Genomic DNA, 14587 nt, shown 5'->3' on the forward strand with positions numbered 1-14587 from the left:
GAACGAAATAGAATAGACAAGTTAAAAAAACAACTGAAAGAACAGGTATAAAAGGGGTTAGCGGGTGCCATGAAACGTTATTTCCGCGTGGCACAATTGTCAAGTGCCTTGACGGGCCGTTTTTTGCTCCAGTCCAGTTTCTCTGTCTTTTTTTGCGCAGTGTTGCCAGACTGTAACGTGCAGATTTCCCACGTTTTGGGGCTAAATTTCCCATTGTTTCCCGTGTTTAACCACAAAATTGCCCTTTAATTCTTTATCTTCTGAACGAATTTATTCACAAATAGTTTCTAAAGCATTGAAAAAGCTCTTTGTTCAATTTTACGACTATATCTAAAGAAAAGCCACTTTACGAGCACCTACAGTTTAGTTAGCTCCTTTAAAGTTGACCTAAAAGAATACAAGGCGCATTCCACTAGCAAACATTATAAAGATAGGGCTAATTAAGTCCCACATATGCTCCTGTGCCCCGGGAAGCACTTTGTAGAAAAGTATAAAATCAGTGTACAGAGCCTTGAAACGTGTCCTTTCTAAACTTTAGACATAAAGGCGTTGTCAGCCGTTCAGCAATCTTTAAATGAGCAGTTATTCTTCCCGCTCCACGTAACGACGTTTCAAGGATCATACTTAGCTGTGACAATGAAAGTTAAAGGTCACTCAATGATAGTTTTTATTATACGCAGGCACGCCTTTTCCAAACACACACTGATGGCGCAAGAACGTATGAAGCTCCGGTAGATGTCACATTTTATTGCAGCAAGTCATCCCTTTAACAAAGTATCCTACATCCAGCTTTGCTTAAACTTCTTCCAACATATGCATGGTTTTATTTGAGCTCCGATGACCAGAAAGCTCATTGTAAGGCCGCTTACATAAGCTCAAGGGAATGCAAGTCTTTGCAACGGTTCTTGTAAAGAGCTGCCACAAACGCGTAAAAAAATGGCAGCACGCAGGACCCTCGTATTTAGAAACTATGCAAAACAGCGTCTGCGTGAAGGTTTAGGCTCTTCAGATTGACTTGAATTCGAATGACTGCTCATAAAAGCAATTAATAGCACCGTTTTTTTTGTAATTTGTACCACGAAGAAAAGGGAACAAAACACCATTTTCAATCACGACAGAAAAAAATGTCCTACGTTTTTCATCAAAAAAAAAAATCTCCACGTTTTCCCTCAGATCCCTAACTTTTTCCTGAATATGGGAAGTTTTTCATAATTTGGCAACATTGACTTTACTTCATGCAAATGTGAAAGTATCGATCAAACTGAATGATCCATAATATGGTCTCAACAGGCGTTGATGACCTAATTAAACTGGCTTTTGATGACATGCACTTTGAGCATATTTTGCTCCTTCTTGATGCGCTCACCGTCACTTGCTTTTTCGATGGTGTGCGCCTAGGCCTATAGTTTAAACAGTGCATCCTCACTTTTAATGTAACGTGATCTCAAATATGGACTCACCTAAGCGGGAGGACTGAAATTGCCAATCACGAAGGCCGTGCACTCGTAGTCGGACAGCAATCATTCCCCTCCTCTGTGAAGCTTACCAATAAGACTTTGACCCCCGTAAAAAATTAACTTAAGACCCAAATAATGAATGCGTTATAAGCTGAGCACGTGTGTGAAAACTGCCAGAACGCGGAGCCGTCCATTGAATTTCCACGTGTGTGTCATCAAGCACTGACTCTAGGAATGCTATAGCGATAGATTTAATACGAGGAGGCGCTTGCTAATAACCTCTACTTCTAAGCACGATGACTTCGATGAGCGCGCATCTCAAAGCCGACCGACCCGTAAAGCACCCGTCGACAGGCGTGTAGTCCAGGCAGTCAGAGATAATTGCGCATCCTATCGACAATGTCTCATCCACCGCGACGACAGTTGGTTCGGAGGTGCAAATTAAAGGTGTCCGGTGACCCATTCAGCCCTGTGGGCGCAGCCTTGTTTGATCGGTGCAATTGCTTCACCCAGGGCCAAACTTTCGGCCACTTTCACCGCTGCAGTGGCATGTGACTCCGTGAACGCGGCACCGATTTCGCGATACCAGGTGCAACATCTTCTTGCACAATGCTATCCGCCTACATTTCGCACAATTTCTGTCTCGCTTGAAAAATGTGCTTTTTTTAGTTAATTTATATAGAAAAAATCCTCAGGAAACATCATCATCGTGACCACCATAGTAGAAGGCAAAGGCGCAAGGTAGTTAACCTTGAGCGATCCTGGTCTTCTACTCTACACTGAGAGGAGGTAAAATTTAGTGATGGCCTCTGCGTGGGCCATAGGCGCGAGTACTGGATGCGTGTTCTTACGCTCAGGGACAGAGATGTCCGTGCATCCGACTAGTACGCTTAGGCTGCATGCAGGGACGTGTATAAACGTACGCTTTTGTGCCTCTCATAAGGCTATATTTATTGCAAAATCTTAACCGAGCAACCTGACGTGAATAAGCTTACTTTGATGACGTCATGTCTTGCGACGCGCAGGCCTGGCAGTCAATTAGGAGGTGCCGGCACGAGGCACTTAATCATCTTTGTCAAAACACGTCAGACAGACCTAACATACAGTTAAGCTCTCCCTGACATAACGTAGCCGTTGCATGCAACGCAGACCTGCAGCAGGGTTGTAACCATCTAGGTGAGTAATAACGTTACATTTGGCATAACGTCATAATCTGGAATTGCAGGAAATTAGATCGTGAACTCCTCGAAAATGTGTGAGGCTCTGGAAGCTCCTACTCCCCCCCCCCCCCCCCTTTGTTTTTGTTTTTCTTTTCTGGAACTGCCCGTGCTTGCCCTTCGGACAGCTCTAGGGGCACATATATGACAGGGCTTTTTCACCGTAAAACATCATTGGACCGTGTCCTAGTGTGTCTGCGATGTGAAAACCTCTCTCCTTCTCACTTTTCATTCCCCTTTCCACCTTTTCCAGTGCAGGGTAGTCAACCGAGGTCAACTGTTAACCTCCTCGCCTTTCCCTCATCCGTCTCCGTGAAAGTGCTCTAAAACTTTGGTTTATGACAGTATGCGCATTCCTTCTCCATCGAACCTCATCGAGCTTCATCGGAAAATTAAACCTGTGGCCTCCAAGCTCAGAAACATATAAATATAGCCAGCTACAGTATAAAGACGCGCTTTATCCTCGTTTGTCGTGGAGTTAAGCACGGCGATAAGCACGGTGCCACGAACGGCAAAGAACACGTCTCCTGGCGTTTCACTAACACAAGATAATTATATTTCATCCCTAATTCAACGTTCGAACGATGGGCTAAGCAATGCTGTGATTGTCTCGGCTTTCTTAAACACTCCCTTAGCTTCCTTTGCAGCGCTAGGTTGGTTGACTCCACAAAGCCAGCCTATAAAAATATACAGTGCGCGCGGTGACTGTGACTGCACGACGTCTACAAGCTGCTTGCAATGTTCCACCACTAAGTGAACTATTCGAAGAGCCAATTGCTGTAAGCAAGGAAGAAAAATAGAACTTGGTTTTCATTAACGTCTACAAAAATAAAACAAGAAGAATCGGTGAGAGAAACACAAAAAGATACCGCGTTTGCCGGTCCCCTGGGGGACTTCAATCCTTCTGGCACCTAATTGGCTAGTCCATGGCTGACCACTGGCCTGTGTAATTAAAACGCGCTACTGGACTCTCTATAGTCGGTTTATGTAAGTAGCTCTGTCCTTGATGCAAGAATGCTGAACGTTGAATAGCTCATGCTTTTTACATGAGCTCCGTATGAGAATCAGCCTGCGCCACCAATCTATATGGTTGAAATTGCGGTTCCCTCTGGCCCTCTTGGGAAATTGTCGCGGGTCCCGCAATTTACTACACAGAGAAAGGAGCGCGTCGGGTACGACTTACACGAACCAGCGAAGACTTTTCTTGTTAGCTCTGCAATCCCACCTGGCTCGCTCAAGCAATTTAGCAAATGACCACTATACTCGCGCACACCCGGAGTTGGGTGTCCCCGTTGCTATTTTGACGTCAACCTCTTTTTCTTGTTACCCTGCAAGGTGCATTGTTGTCGGCGCTTGTTTTTACAATATTCATAACCACGCGTGAGAACTCGTGAGAACATCGAATGAATAATTACTCAAAAGTTTAAACTGCAAGCGGTCAGAGAGGGAGAGAGAAAGAAAGGAAATCAAAGTTAGAGAGGCCAACCAGAGAAGCATCCGGTTATGGCACCCTATATGGGTGATAAGGTAAATTGGGAAAGGTGAGAGGTATATAGGGAGGAAAAGAGGGAGAGAGTGACCACTGCGCGCACAATACAGGACGCTCAGCAGGACTATGAGTGGTCGCTAAGGCCGGTGCACTTAAGAACTGTAGTAGAGCATGAATATCATTCTGTGCCATTAACTGATCTGTCCAGGGTCCAAAAAATGTCGCAGTTTCACCCGAAAGGCGAAGCATCAATTGCGATAGCAAATTAGTAGAGAGCTATACGGAGTAAGGATAGCAGTTTTATCAGTTGTATAAACTTGGACATGCAGCAGCACCAGCAACGCGCAGAACTGTTGTCGACGCCGTTGGCGTTTTGCTCGCATTTGCACGGAACGCGCGCGGCGTTGGTGACTGTTGCCGGTTCCTCTGGCGGCGGCTCGGAGGTTTTCGACGAGATCAGAACGGGACACTCGTCGAGCAGCGTCGGAAGTCTTTACCACCTCGCCTCGCAACGTTTTTATATAAATACGCACTTGGTGCCGCAGCTAAACGTCGCCTCCAGTCCCTCCCTCCCTCCCGTCCCCCCACGGCTTTTCGCGCGACGGAAGAAGTCGCGTTTGTTCTCCGCCGTGCGTTCGCTCCCCGTGAAAGCGCGCGTCCCTCGCGCGCTTTCACTCGCACATACTGCATAGGGCAGCATGTGCGACTGCCATACTGCCGTATGCATACGGCATACGTTTGCGTCATACCAGTCCACAGTGCTCCAGCAAGGTGATCGGGTAAAATTTCTGGTTACTCGCGAATGTAAGGCAGCAATACTTCATCAGAGCACGCACTGTTTAAACGTGCATCAGCTCAAATAGAACTCAGCTCGTTGATTTTTATAATTTGCGTGTCCATCTTCGCTACTTGTTGCTCTTGCTCAGCCATCGAAAATTTGAGGAGCCCAGCGCGTTCTTTTTTTTTTTACAGCGAAGCTGTTAAGGGCTCACTCTTCGATGGTCGCGTCCGGCAATAGAAAAAAAAAAAAGCTCTCATTGGCCGTATGCTGGATGTGCAAGTGTAAGCGCGCGAGAACGAGGGATGCGCGCTTTCACGGGGAGCGATTGCACGGCGGAGAGCAAACGCGACTTTCCAGTGGAAGGGGAGCGGTGGGCGAGGAAGGCATCGAGGCACCCTAGACTGTGCGTGCGCGTACCCGCTCTCCCACCGCGGCGCATGCGCGCAGCCCTGCCGGCCTCTGCCGCCTGTGCCGCTGACTCTCTCTGGGCTCTCGCCCGCTTATCCCCGAACAGTGTCGACAACGGCGTTTGGCCGTTCCGTCACGTAGCCAGCGTTTTGACAGCGAATGTGTGCGGTCACACAAACAACGCGCACAACTGTTGTCGACGGTGGCGGCGTTTTGCCCGCGTTCGCACCGAACGCGCGTGGCGTTGCTGACGTGTTTATGAAGAACGTGCCAACCTTTTCCGTCACTAAATAAATGAAAACCACTGGGTCATATATATTTCTCATTCTTTAATAGTTCAAATAACCAATTACACCATCATATCTCAATAGTCATAATTGGAAATACATAATTCCCACCATAGTACAGCTTCGCTGGTCTTCCATCTCCACCCCAGTGGAAGGGCTGACAGTTTTTCTTTTTTCTTTTGTCATTTTTATTTGTTCTTCGGTCTTTCTGATGACTCTACAGTTATTGTCGTAGACCCAATGAGCGTAAAAATAGATATACGACATCGAACAGCTGATCTGTATTTCGTTAAAGGTAGAAAAGGACCAATGCTAAAGGGCAAATAAGAGCTGAGCTCGAACATTGCTACGGCGAACCACGAAAGAAGAGCCCACAACTCATCCATGACTTCAGGGATAAGGGGAGATCCAACAGGGCTCGATAACGCTGACGTTGAATTCGGGAGCACTATACAACGAGTGCGGACCTGCTTCGAGTACGGACGTAAGCAAGTAAGAGACGCAAGGCCGCGTCGCTTTTTTTGCAACCCTTTTCTTCCGCACTTGATAACTTTTGCAGACCGCTTTTGAAGGTTGCTCTTATAGCAATAAAAAGACAGGAGAAATATAAAAGCAAGGCGCCGAGGCTCATGGGAAACAAGGTGTAAGCAAAACGGATCTTGGCGGATCAACAGTGATGTTCTCGGCACGGGTATATATAGGTCTACAGAATCGGAGGCATTTCGTAGAAGATAGCCGGTTGCTCACGAAATGTAATTTGTTTTCTTTGCTTTCTTTGCTTATTATACTTTCCGTCGCAGTAAAAAAAAATGGGTAAAAAACAATCATTTGCCGCCTACCCGGCACGCGAAGGATCATCACATTCATGAGGATGTGATGCCGTCAATTACGCAATTGACATCTGTATCTGCTTCATTTTTTCTCATAAATCACACTTGTCTGCAGGCAGATGTCGACGTAATACCGTGTATTTTTCCAGAGAAACAATCGGCTCAGCAGATTCGTGTTCCTCATGTGGGTGCGTGGGTGGCAAATGCGTTGCCAACACCGCCCAGGTAATTACTAGATGCGCCGACAGATAAGCACAGCGAGATATCCTCGTGTTCGAGCGCGAAGAACACAATAAGTGCGCACGCAGTCAGAAAACTTAGTAGTGAGGGGGCTTATGGGTTTTGCTCCCGTAACTATTGGCAACGATATTCTATTTTAAGGTGGCTCTGATATCTGATGCAAGCGCTGAATTTCTTTTCGCGCGATGATGAGACTAAAGTCGACTCAGCGTTGATATTTCACACCAGAGTAATCATCTCACATCCTCGACGCCTAAAGACGTGCGGCTCCGCCTTACCGACTTTGTTCACGGATAGAATTGATGTCACTATATTGAAGAACACGCAAACCCAGTCTGCATGTGCGCAGTGCTGATGAATTTTCTTGTGCAGTTGAAGGAGAATGCGTTACAAACCTAAGCCCCACTCATATCTTCGGATGGGCTGTCTCCTTTATATATACATATATTACACGCCGCTGTGCCCTTTTGCAGACGCCGTGGTATCCGGTGAGCTCCGTGGGCCAGCTGCTATGAGCCGAAGCCTGTTCTCCGCCCAAGCGCTGTGGAGCTGCGTCTGCTTGACAGTGCTGCTCGGTTCCCTGCTCACTGACGCTGAGCTGGACTGCAGGTGACACCTTTTGTGTTCCTTCTCTTTACCCCCCAAAAGTCTCACGTTCCACCACCTTCTTCTCGTTCCTAAAAAAAAAAATTGGATAGGCTGTATCAGGGGCGTAACCGCAGTGGGGTATACGTGAGACGTCTTGTGCGTGCTGCCGAGGGTGTATGGGGCACTAGGGCACAGAAATGACGTAACCAAGTGCGCAAGTTACATTTATTATCGCCTTAGAAAGATGGCCATGCTTAACTTAGGTTACACCTAGTGAGTGTCTTACGGCTAATTCGACGATCTAACAGTGCCATCTGTGCACGCGACACCTGCATGATCGAGTAACGGCTTCTTTGCTCTACACAATAATGCCAAGGTAAGACGCGTGGGTAGTACGGTTGCAAATATATAAGCTATAATACCATAACGTGTTTTCATTACATGCGGTTTTCGCAAGCGACCCCATATGCTTGCGTACTGAAGAAAAAAAATTATGGGGTTTTACGTGCCAAAACCAGTTCTGATTATGAGGCACGCCGTAGTGGGGGACTCCGGAAATTTGGACCACCTGGGATTCTTTAACGTGCACCTAAATCTAAGTACACGGGTGTTTTCGCATTTCGCCCCCATCGAAATGCGGCCGCCGTGGCCGGGATTCGATCCCGCGACCTCGTGCTCAGCAGCCCAACACCATAGCCACTGAGACTGAAGAACGTTTCACGTCAAAAACTCTTTATTTTACCATAATGTTGTGCCTAGCACCTTGGTTGAAAAAGTGTTTTACATGCAGGTTTGCTTTTCATATTCGACCAGCCTCATTTCATAAGAGATGTTTTCCTCTGAACTGAAGAGTCAGATCTAAGTGTGATTGTCGCGACGCGTGATAAAAGGTAAGGTTAAAAATGTGCTCTGCACCAGGAACTGCCAGCACGTCACCACTGTGCTCGCTGGACAGGAGTGAGCGAATGTGACCGCCTAGTGGGTGTGTGTAAATAAAGAAGAACAAGAAGACATGCAATTCGCACAGGCGTACGTTTCCTGATAATTCACACTGACCGTGACACTGCAACAAGGAGAAAATCCTTGTATTGTGAACAAACCTAATCTAAAACCATGGCAATCGTCTCTCCGGTGGACGCTCGTATCCGTCTGTAAGAAAACAATGCTGCATTTTCGCGCAACGCATTATCCCTGATTCTATAGTCAATTAATTCTTAACACTACGCTGGGCTCTAAGCTTAAGATCGTGAGTTTATGGCTCTGAGTTTTTGATGACATACACATAAACAATCCGAAACAGCCAACACATAACAAACGATCTCAATAACATAACAAACGATCAAACGATCTCCAGCTCCATAACAAACGATCAAAGCATACGAGAGCAAGTCACTTCACCTTGATTAGCCCATTATGGTTCAGTGGGCAAAACTTTCAAAAGAGCAGACAGCTTACGTCGGATAAACCGCTTCTTCTTCGTACTTCACATAGCACCGCTTGTTCCTTGCTAGCCGTTGGTTATTGTTTATCTACTCGTCTTTGAGTGGATAAACACACACGAAGTTGATGCTACACGAAGTCGTAGCCTACACCAGTAGTTCTTTACAGCGAAGCTGTTAAAGAACAAACAGGGCGTAATGTGTCTGCTGAATCCCCCCCGCCCCAGAAAAAAAAATTACTCCATCTCCCGCAAGCAAGAATGTGCGCGTCGGCGGCGAACCGATTCGGAATACCGTGCCTAGCAGCACTTAGCATTTCCTAGCAAAGCTTAGCCAAGCTAAGTATAACCTGGAAGAAAAGCTAGGTCGATCACCAGCTTCGCTGTTTACTGCAGCCTTGCACCATTAGTGCAAGCTGCCCACGTTTAAAGTCCGAGTACAATAAGATCGCGCCCTGCGAGCCGTATGCTGTGCGTGCGAAGGTTAGCCAGAGAGGATGGTGGCTTGATGCGCGCCGTCCTTCCGTGCAGCCGTAGTTGGAGGTCACGTGATCAAACGTGGGCTATGGGGGGCGAGTTGGGCACGCGCCTAACGTTATGGTGGCTAGATAGTAACGTGATTAAGTGCGTGCTAACGGGGCAGGTGAGAGCGCGTCTCCTCCTCCAGCCCGGCCGCGGCTGCGCATGGTTGTCCGCGCGGCTGTGCGCATACGCTGCTCGCGCGCCCTATCTTGTATTTAATCTTCGGTGCGTGGAATGGTGGAGAGCCGAGATGGCTGGACGCTCCATCTGCGCTGTCTTGCAGCGTGCCTGTGTCATATCAAATTTTGGTGACGTGTCCAAGCGAGAGGCAGCAAGGTGCGCTCGCTCCCCAAGGTCGGCTCTCTTCATCACGCCATCGTTATGACAGCGAGTGCTCGCGGTCATCGAGTGAGATCTGTTCATGTTTGCATGTGCGCGCGTGACACCATGCCTATCGATTAGTAGGCGAACGTTTACTGCAGTGCGTACAGCGGATAAAACCACGAACCTTCGCTATCGCTATCAATGCTTCGCCTTGCGGGTGAAACCAACATTTTTTTAAATCTATATGGAATTGACCTAAACGAAGTACTTTAAGGAAACTTACCAGGCTCGTGTACATGCATTTAGGGCAGGGAACACACATATGTTTACACGTGCATTTTTTACCAAACGTGAAACGTGAATTTCCAAGAATTAAAAAGAAAAAGAGAAGATTGCGACTGCTCGAAAAGAACACGCAAGCCAAGCCACGGTGCTTTCGCACAAAAGGTTATCGCCATGTTGCAATGGACAATTTTTTAAGGCAAATTAAACATTCTGGCTTAAAGCTGCAGGCAGTGGCGATGTGCATGTGCCCGAACACCTTGCAAAATTGCAATCCGCAATAGGCGAACTTCGCTTATACTCAAAAAAAAAAGAAATAAAGAGAAAAATGACTCAATTACTGATTCGTATGGTAGTTCCTTTATAACCGGATATATCTGTGCTGTGCGCCTTCGCTTAAACTGTTGTCTGGTCGAGAGAGGCAACAGCAAGGGCGAAAGCATCAAGGCGTTACAAGTCGGGAAATTTTGGCGCGCCCCGGAGTTCTCCCTTGTGGTCGAGAAAGGCGCCCGGCTGAATAAAATTGATGGCAGCGAAATTGCGCCTCACCGGAACACAACCCAGAATAGACTGTTCATTCTCTTTATTTTCATTAATCTCGTGAAGTAAAAGGAACAAAATCGCGAACCTTGGCGGATGTGCGACTGGACGTAATACGAAAGTTGCTCTCGCACCGTCGGTGTTAAGAGGGCGAGGATGACGGTAACAAAATTCAAAGATACATAAAATTTCAAGCAGCTGAGAATAAAGTTTAGAAGAGTGGACACGCAGCTAGATCGGTGGATATGACGTGCTGGTGCTGAGAACGAGGTTCTATTCCTCGCCTTGGCAACATGCATTACGAGGGGGCTAATTTCAAAACATTGTGCAGAAACCATCGACAGTGATGGTCAATGTAAGCAAATAGCGTAAACGAACGAACGAACGCACGAACGCACGAACAAACGAACAAACAAACAAACAAACGAACGAACGCACGAACGCACGAACAGCACGAACGCACGAACAAACAAACAAACGAACGAACGAACGAACGAACGAACGAACGAACGAACGAACGGAACGAACAAAATAATGAAATAAGTCTGACTTATTTACAAAGGAGGCTCCACAGTCTTTGACTATGGGACCTCCTTTTGTATTTCATATCTATCAGAACCTGTAACCACTTTCAAGCAATAGATTTTGACAGTAAACTCCCAAACATATTTAATTAGAACAATGTCTAGGTGGGCAAGCAGTTTTTGATAATATAAACACAGCGTTCAGAAACAGATTCACGCAGGAGAAATAACATCTGACACACGCAGTGTATGCTGCTTACTTCTGTAGTCGATTTGAACAAGCGTGCCTTCAAAAAAATCGGCAACAACAAGAAGACACCGACTCATCCAAACTTTGCACAGCCTCAAAAGACAAACAAATAAAAAAGAAAGTGATGAAAACGACCGGAAAACAAACATTACAAGTACGCATGAGACAGAAAGAATATGGCGATAACTCCTTGGTAACATTTTTTCCACACTGAGATAGCTTTAAAAAATGCATAAAACTAATTTCGCTCAAAGGTTTCGTGCGGTGACAATGGTCGTGGTGCTGTTGAAGAAGCATAATTTACTAATACAACCCTGACCTCACCTGACGGGACCTGACAAACTTTTTCAATGTATCTTAACAAATATTGTTGTTTAAAGCCGCGAACAGCGAACGGAAGTCACAAAAAATCACTGCTACAAAGCGTGAACACCGAAGGGCTGTCATTGGAATATATTACGGTTGATATCGTCGCTGATCTTCTTAGAGCCAGGGAGCTGAAGAATAGATCAGTATGCGATGGTGCACAGTAGCAAAGCAGCTACTCAACAGCAGCAATCATGGTTTGTGATGGGATAAGTTTACAAGAAGGCAATCCAAATACCGTTGCTCTGTAAAGCTTGAAAGTTAAACTGTTTACGTCATATGATTCATCGTGAAGAAACGCTTACTATTAGTGTATTTGGACAGTGTGTACATCGGTCTGTAGGATGCTGCTCTAGTCAAGCAGTGCGAACCTTTTCTGAAAAGATAAACATACGGGCCTTCTTCTGGTTACATAAAAATTAGAATTTGACTAATTTGACTAATGACCGAATACTAGTAGTAGTCTGCGTGCTCGAAAAAACGTATGCGCATACGGCTCTTTGGTCTGGACGACGTAGACAAATAATTTTGTAGAGTAACGAGGAAACGCGAGAACTCCGGTCAGCAATTAAGAGCACCAGGTACGTCGTCTTGGGCGACCAGTCGCTAAGTAAGAACCGATTGAATACCCTACGGTCTCTCTTTTCTTTCTTTCGTTGGTTTGCGAAACAAGTAATGACAAGAAATAAATAGCAATACTACTCCAAATTACCGCGAACTGTAGGAGCGAACTTAGCTTTGCCTTCCGTGATGAGCACGCGTCTGATAACGACAAACGAACGAACTCTCGGCGAAATCGGTTGTTGCCATGGGCCTGAAACCACTCCGCTTTTGGTCATCTCCGCAGTGAGCTTTTCGACGCTGTTCTACGTGGCGATGATGAACACGGTCTGGATGTAGAGGCGCTGGACGTCATACCCAGGATAAGGGCCCAACAGGTGTCTAACGGTATTTGAGCGAGGACATTTCGTCAGTTAAGTGTAGGAGTCATGAGGGAGGTATAGTGGCCGAATACTGCACCAGGGAGGCCAATTCCTGTTCTGGTGAGGGTGTGACTATGTTAAAGCTTAGTGGGCCTTCTTAATTTGGTTGCACCTGGACTAGTATATAGCCCCACTAGCTCTCGGCAATATTTCTTTTTGTTTTGTTTGGTCGATGTCAGGCGCCACTCCATGTAGTGAACTGTAGGAGGATTCGAACTTACCACTTTCACATTAGAGGCCGGGTGTTCTACCTTTGCTCCACGCCACCAGGTTGGAATCAGCTAGCGCAAGACAGGAGTAATTGGAGATCGCAGGGAGAGGCCTTCGTCCAGCAGTGGAAATAAATATAGGCTGATGGTGATACAAAGGGTATATGCGCGCCGAATGAAAGTACCAGCGAACGGGCTTATATAACCCTAATATACTGACCAACAATGTACTGCAAGTAGGCGCATCTTTTGTTATGCCTAACAAAAAAATACACACTTCCACATAAGTACTGAACATATAATATCTACTCACGGGATCATATTTAGCGGATTCCTTCATTTACTTTATTTCCTTTGATTTAGCCATTCGGTATGTGCCACAGCGACGCGAGAAGTGCGGAATCCTTAAAACCCTGCTTGATACGGGTCGTACTTTTCTGCGCATGCGCCTGTCATCCCCATTGGTCTCTCGACAAGAGAGAAGGGGATATAAGGAAGGCAGTGAGGTTAACCAGGCTGAGCCCGGTAGGCCACCCTGCACTGAGGAAGGGGGAAAGGAGATTCAAAGAGGAGAAGGAAGACGCCTGATTTTGAGTTTGCATTTCGGTATAGCTTGTGAGCGGTGTAGTGCATGACTATAAAAAAGCTTTATGAGAGCCATCTGGGTGCACGAAGGCAGCGACGGTCACATCGAAACGGCGCTGCAACTAGCAATTGACACAATCGAGGAACACCTCATGGGTACGGGGTTACGATGTTCGCCGAATATGTCGGAACTCCTACTATACCGCCCCACGCAAAGGGGCAGACCACCCGGGCTGGGGTGGTGGGAATGCGGCGATGACTAGGCGAGAATAAGAAGAGATCAGACTACGCACGAGCAACGGAGCAACCATCCCAATAATCCAGAAAATAAGGGTCCTGGGCATGATAATCCAGGCCAACGGCGTCAATGGCGAAACGATTACTAGACTCAAGCACAAGACAACCAATGCCATGAGACTCCTCAAAAGGGTAACTAGCAGAAAAAACGGAATGAGGGAGGCGAGTCTCACACGACTCATACACTCTTTCGTCATGTGCCACATTGCGTACGTCGCGGCATTCCACAACTGGTACAAGGAAGAAGAAGCCAAGATCAACGTCCTCATCCGCAGGGTGTACAAGATAGCACTAGGTCTACCCCTGTCCACCAGCACTCACCGCTTGCTCCAGCTCGGGCTTCACAACACGCTGAGCGAAATCGCCGAGGCGCAGCGCACTTCACAACTCGAAAGATTAGCGGGCACTGAGAACGGGACGCCAGATCATGGAAAGTCTCGGCATCCGTTACCACACACAACAGGGACAGAAAGTCGCCGTTCCGGACGCGATAAGACAAACGTTAAGAGTCGACCCGATTCCACGGAACGTCCACCCGGAATACAACCGGGGCAGAAGGGTGGCTAGGGCCAGAGCTCTCCTCCACACCCACGGAGACGAACCAGGGACACGATTCGTTGACGCCGCGGAATACACAGAACGCTCGCGATTCGCGGTGGCGGTCGTTGATTCGAAAGGCACAACGCGCATATCGGCAAGCGTAGCGTGCGCGCGCGCAGAAGAAGCGGAGGAAGCGGCGGTGGCACTCGCCCTCACAGATCAGACGTGCTCGACGGTTCTCTGTGACTCACGACAAGTGGTCAGAAACTTCGCCAAAGGATGAATCTCACGGACAGCGGCCCGCGTCCTGAGCAATCGCTATGTCCAGCGGGAGGTAGAATTTCAAACCAGAATCGAATGGTTCCCAGCGCACATGGGAGAAGTATCGGACACGCATCGCAACCGAAACGAGACGACACACGCCAAGGCG

At 47.2% G+C, this 14587-nt stretch overlaps 1 protein-coding gene across 2 annotated transcripts in view; it reads left to right on the forward strand.

The window, feature by feature from the left end:
• Positions 1 to 14587, forward strand: part of LOC119449924 (uncharacterized) — an 80992-nt gene that overhangs the window by 53848 nt on the left and 12557 nt on the right. For both annotated transcript variants that reach the window (XM_037713214.2, XM_037713215.2), the window contains exon 2: positions 7183 to 7318. In XM_037713214.2, coding sequence (XP_037569142.1) covers positions 7221 to 7318 — 98 coding nt within the window. In that variant the 5' untranslated portion in view covers positions 7183 to 7220. The remainder of the gene's footprint in view (positions 1 to 7182; positions 7319 to 14587) is intronic.

This window comes from Dermacentor silvarum, chromosome 4, assembly GCF_013339745.2.
Source record: "Dermacentor silvarum isolate Dsil-2018 chromosome 4, BIME_Dsil_1.4, whole genome shotgun sequence".
NCBI lineage: Eukaryota > Metazoa > Arthropoda > Arachnida > Ixodida > Ixodidae > Dermacentor > Dermacentor silvarum.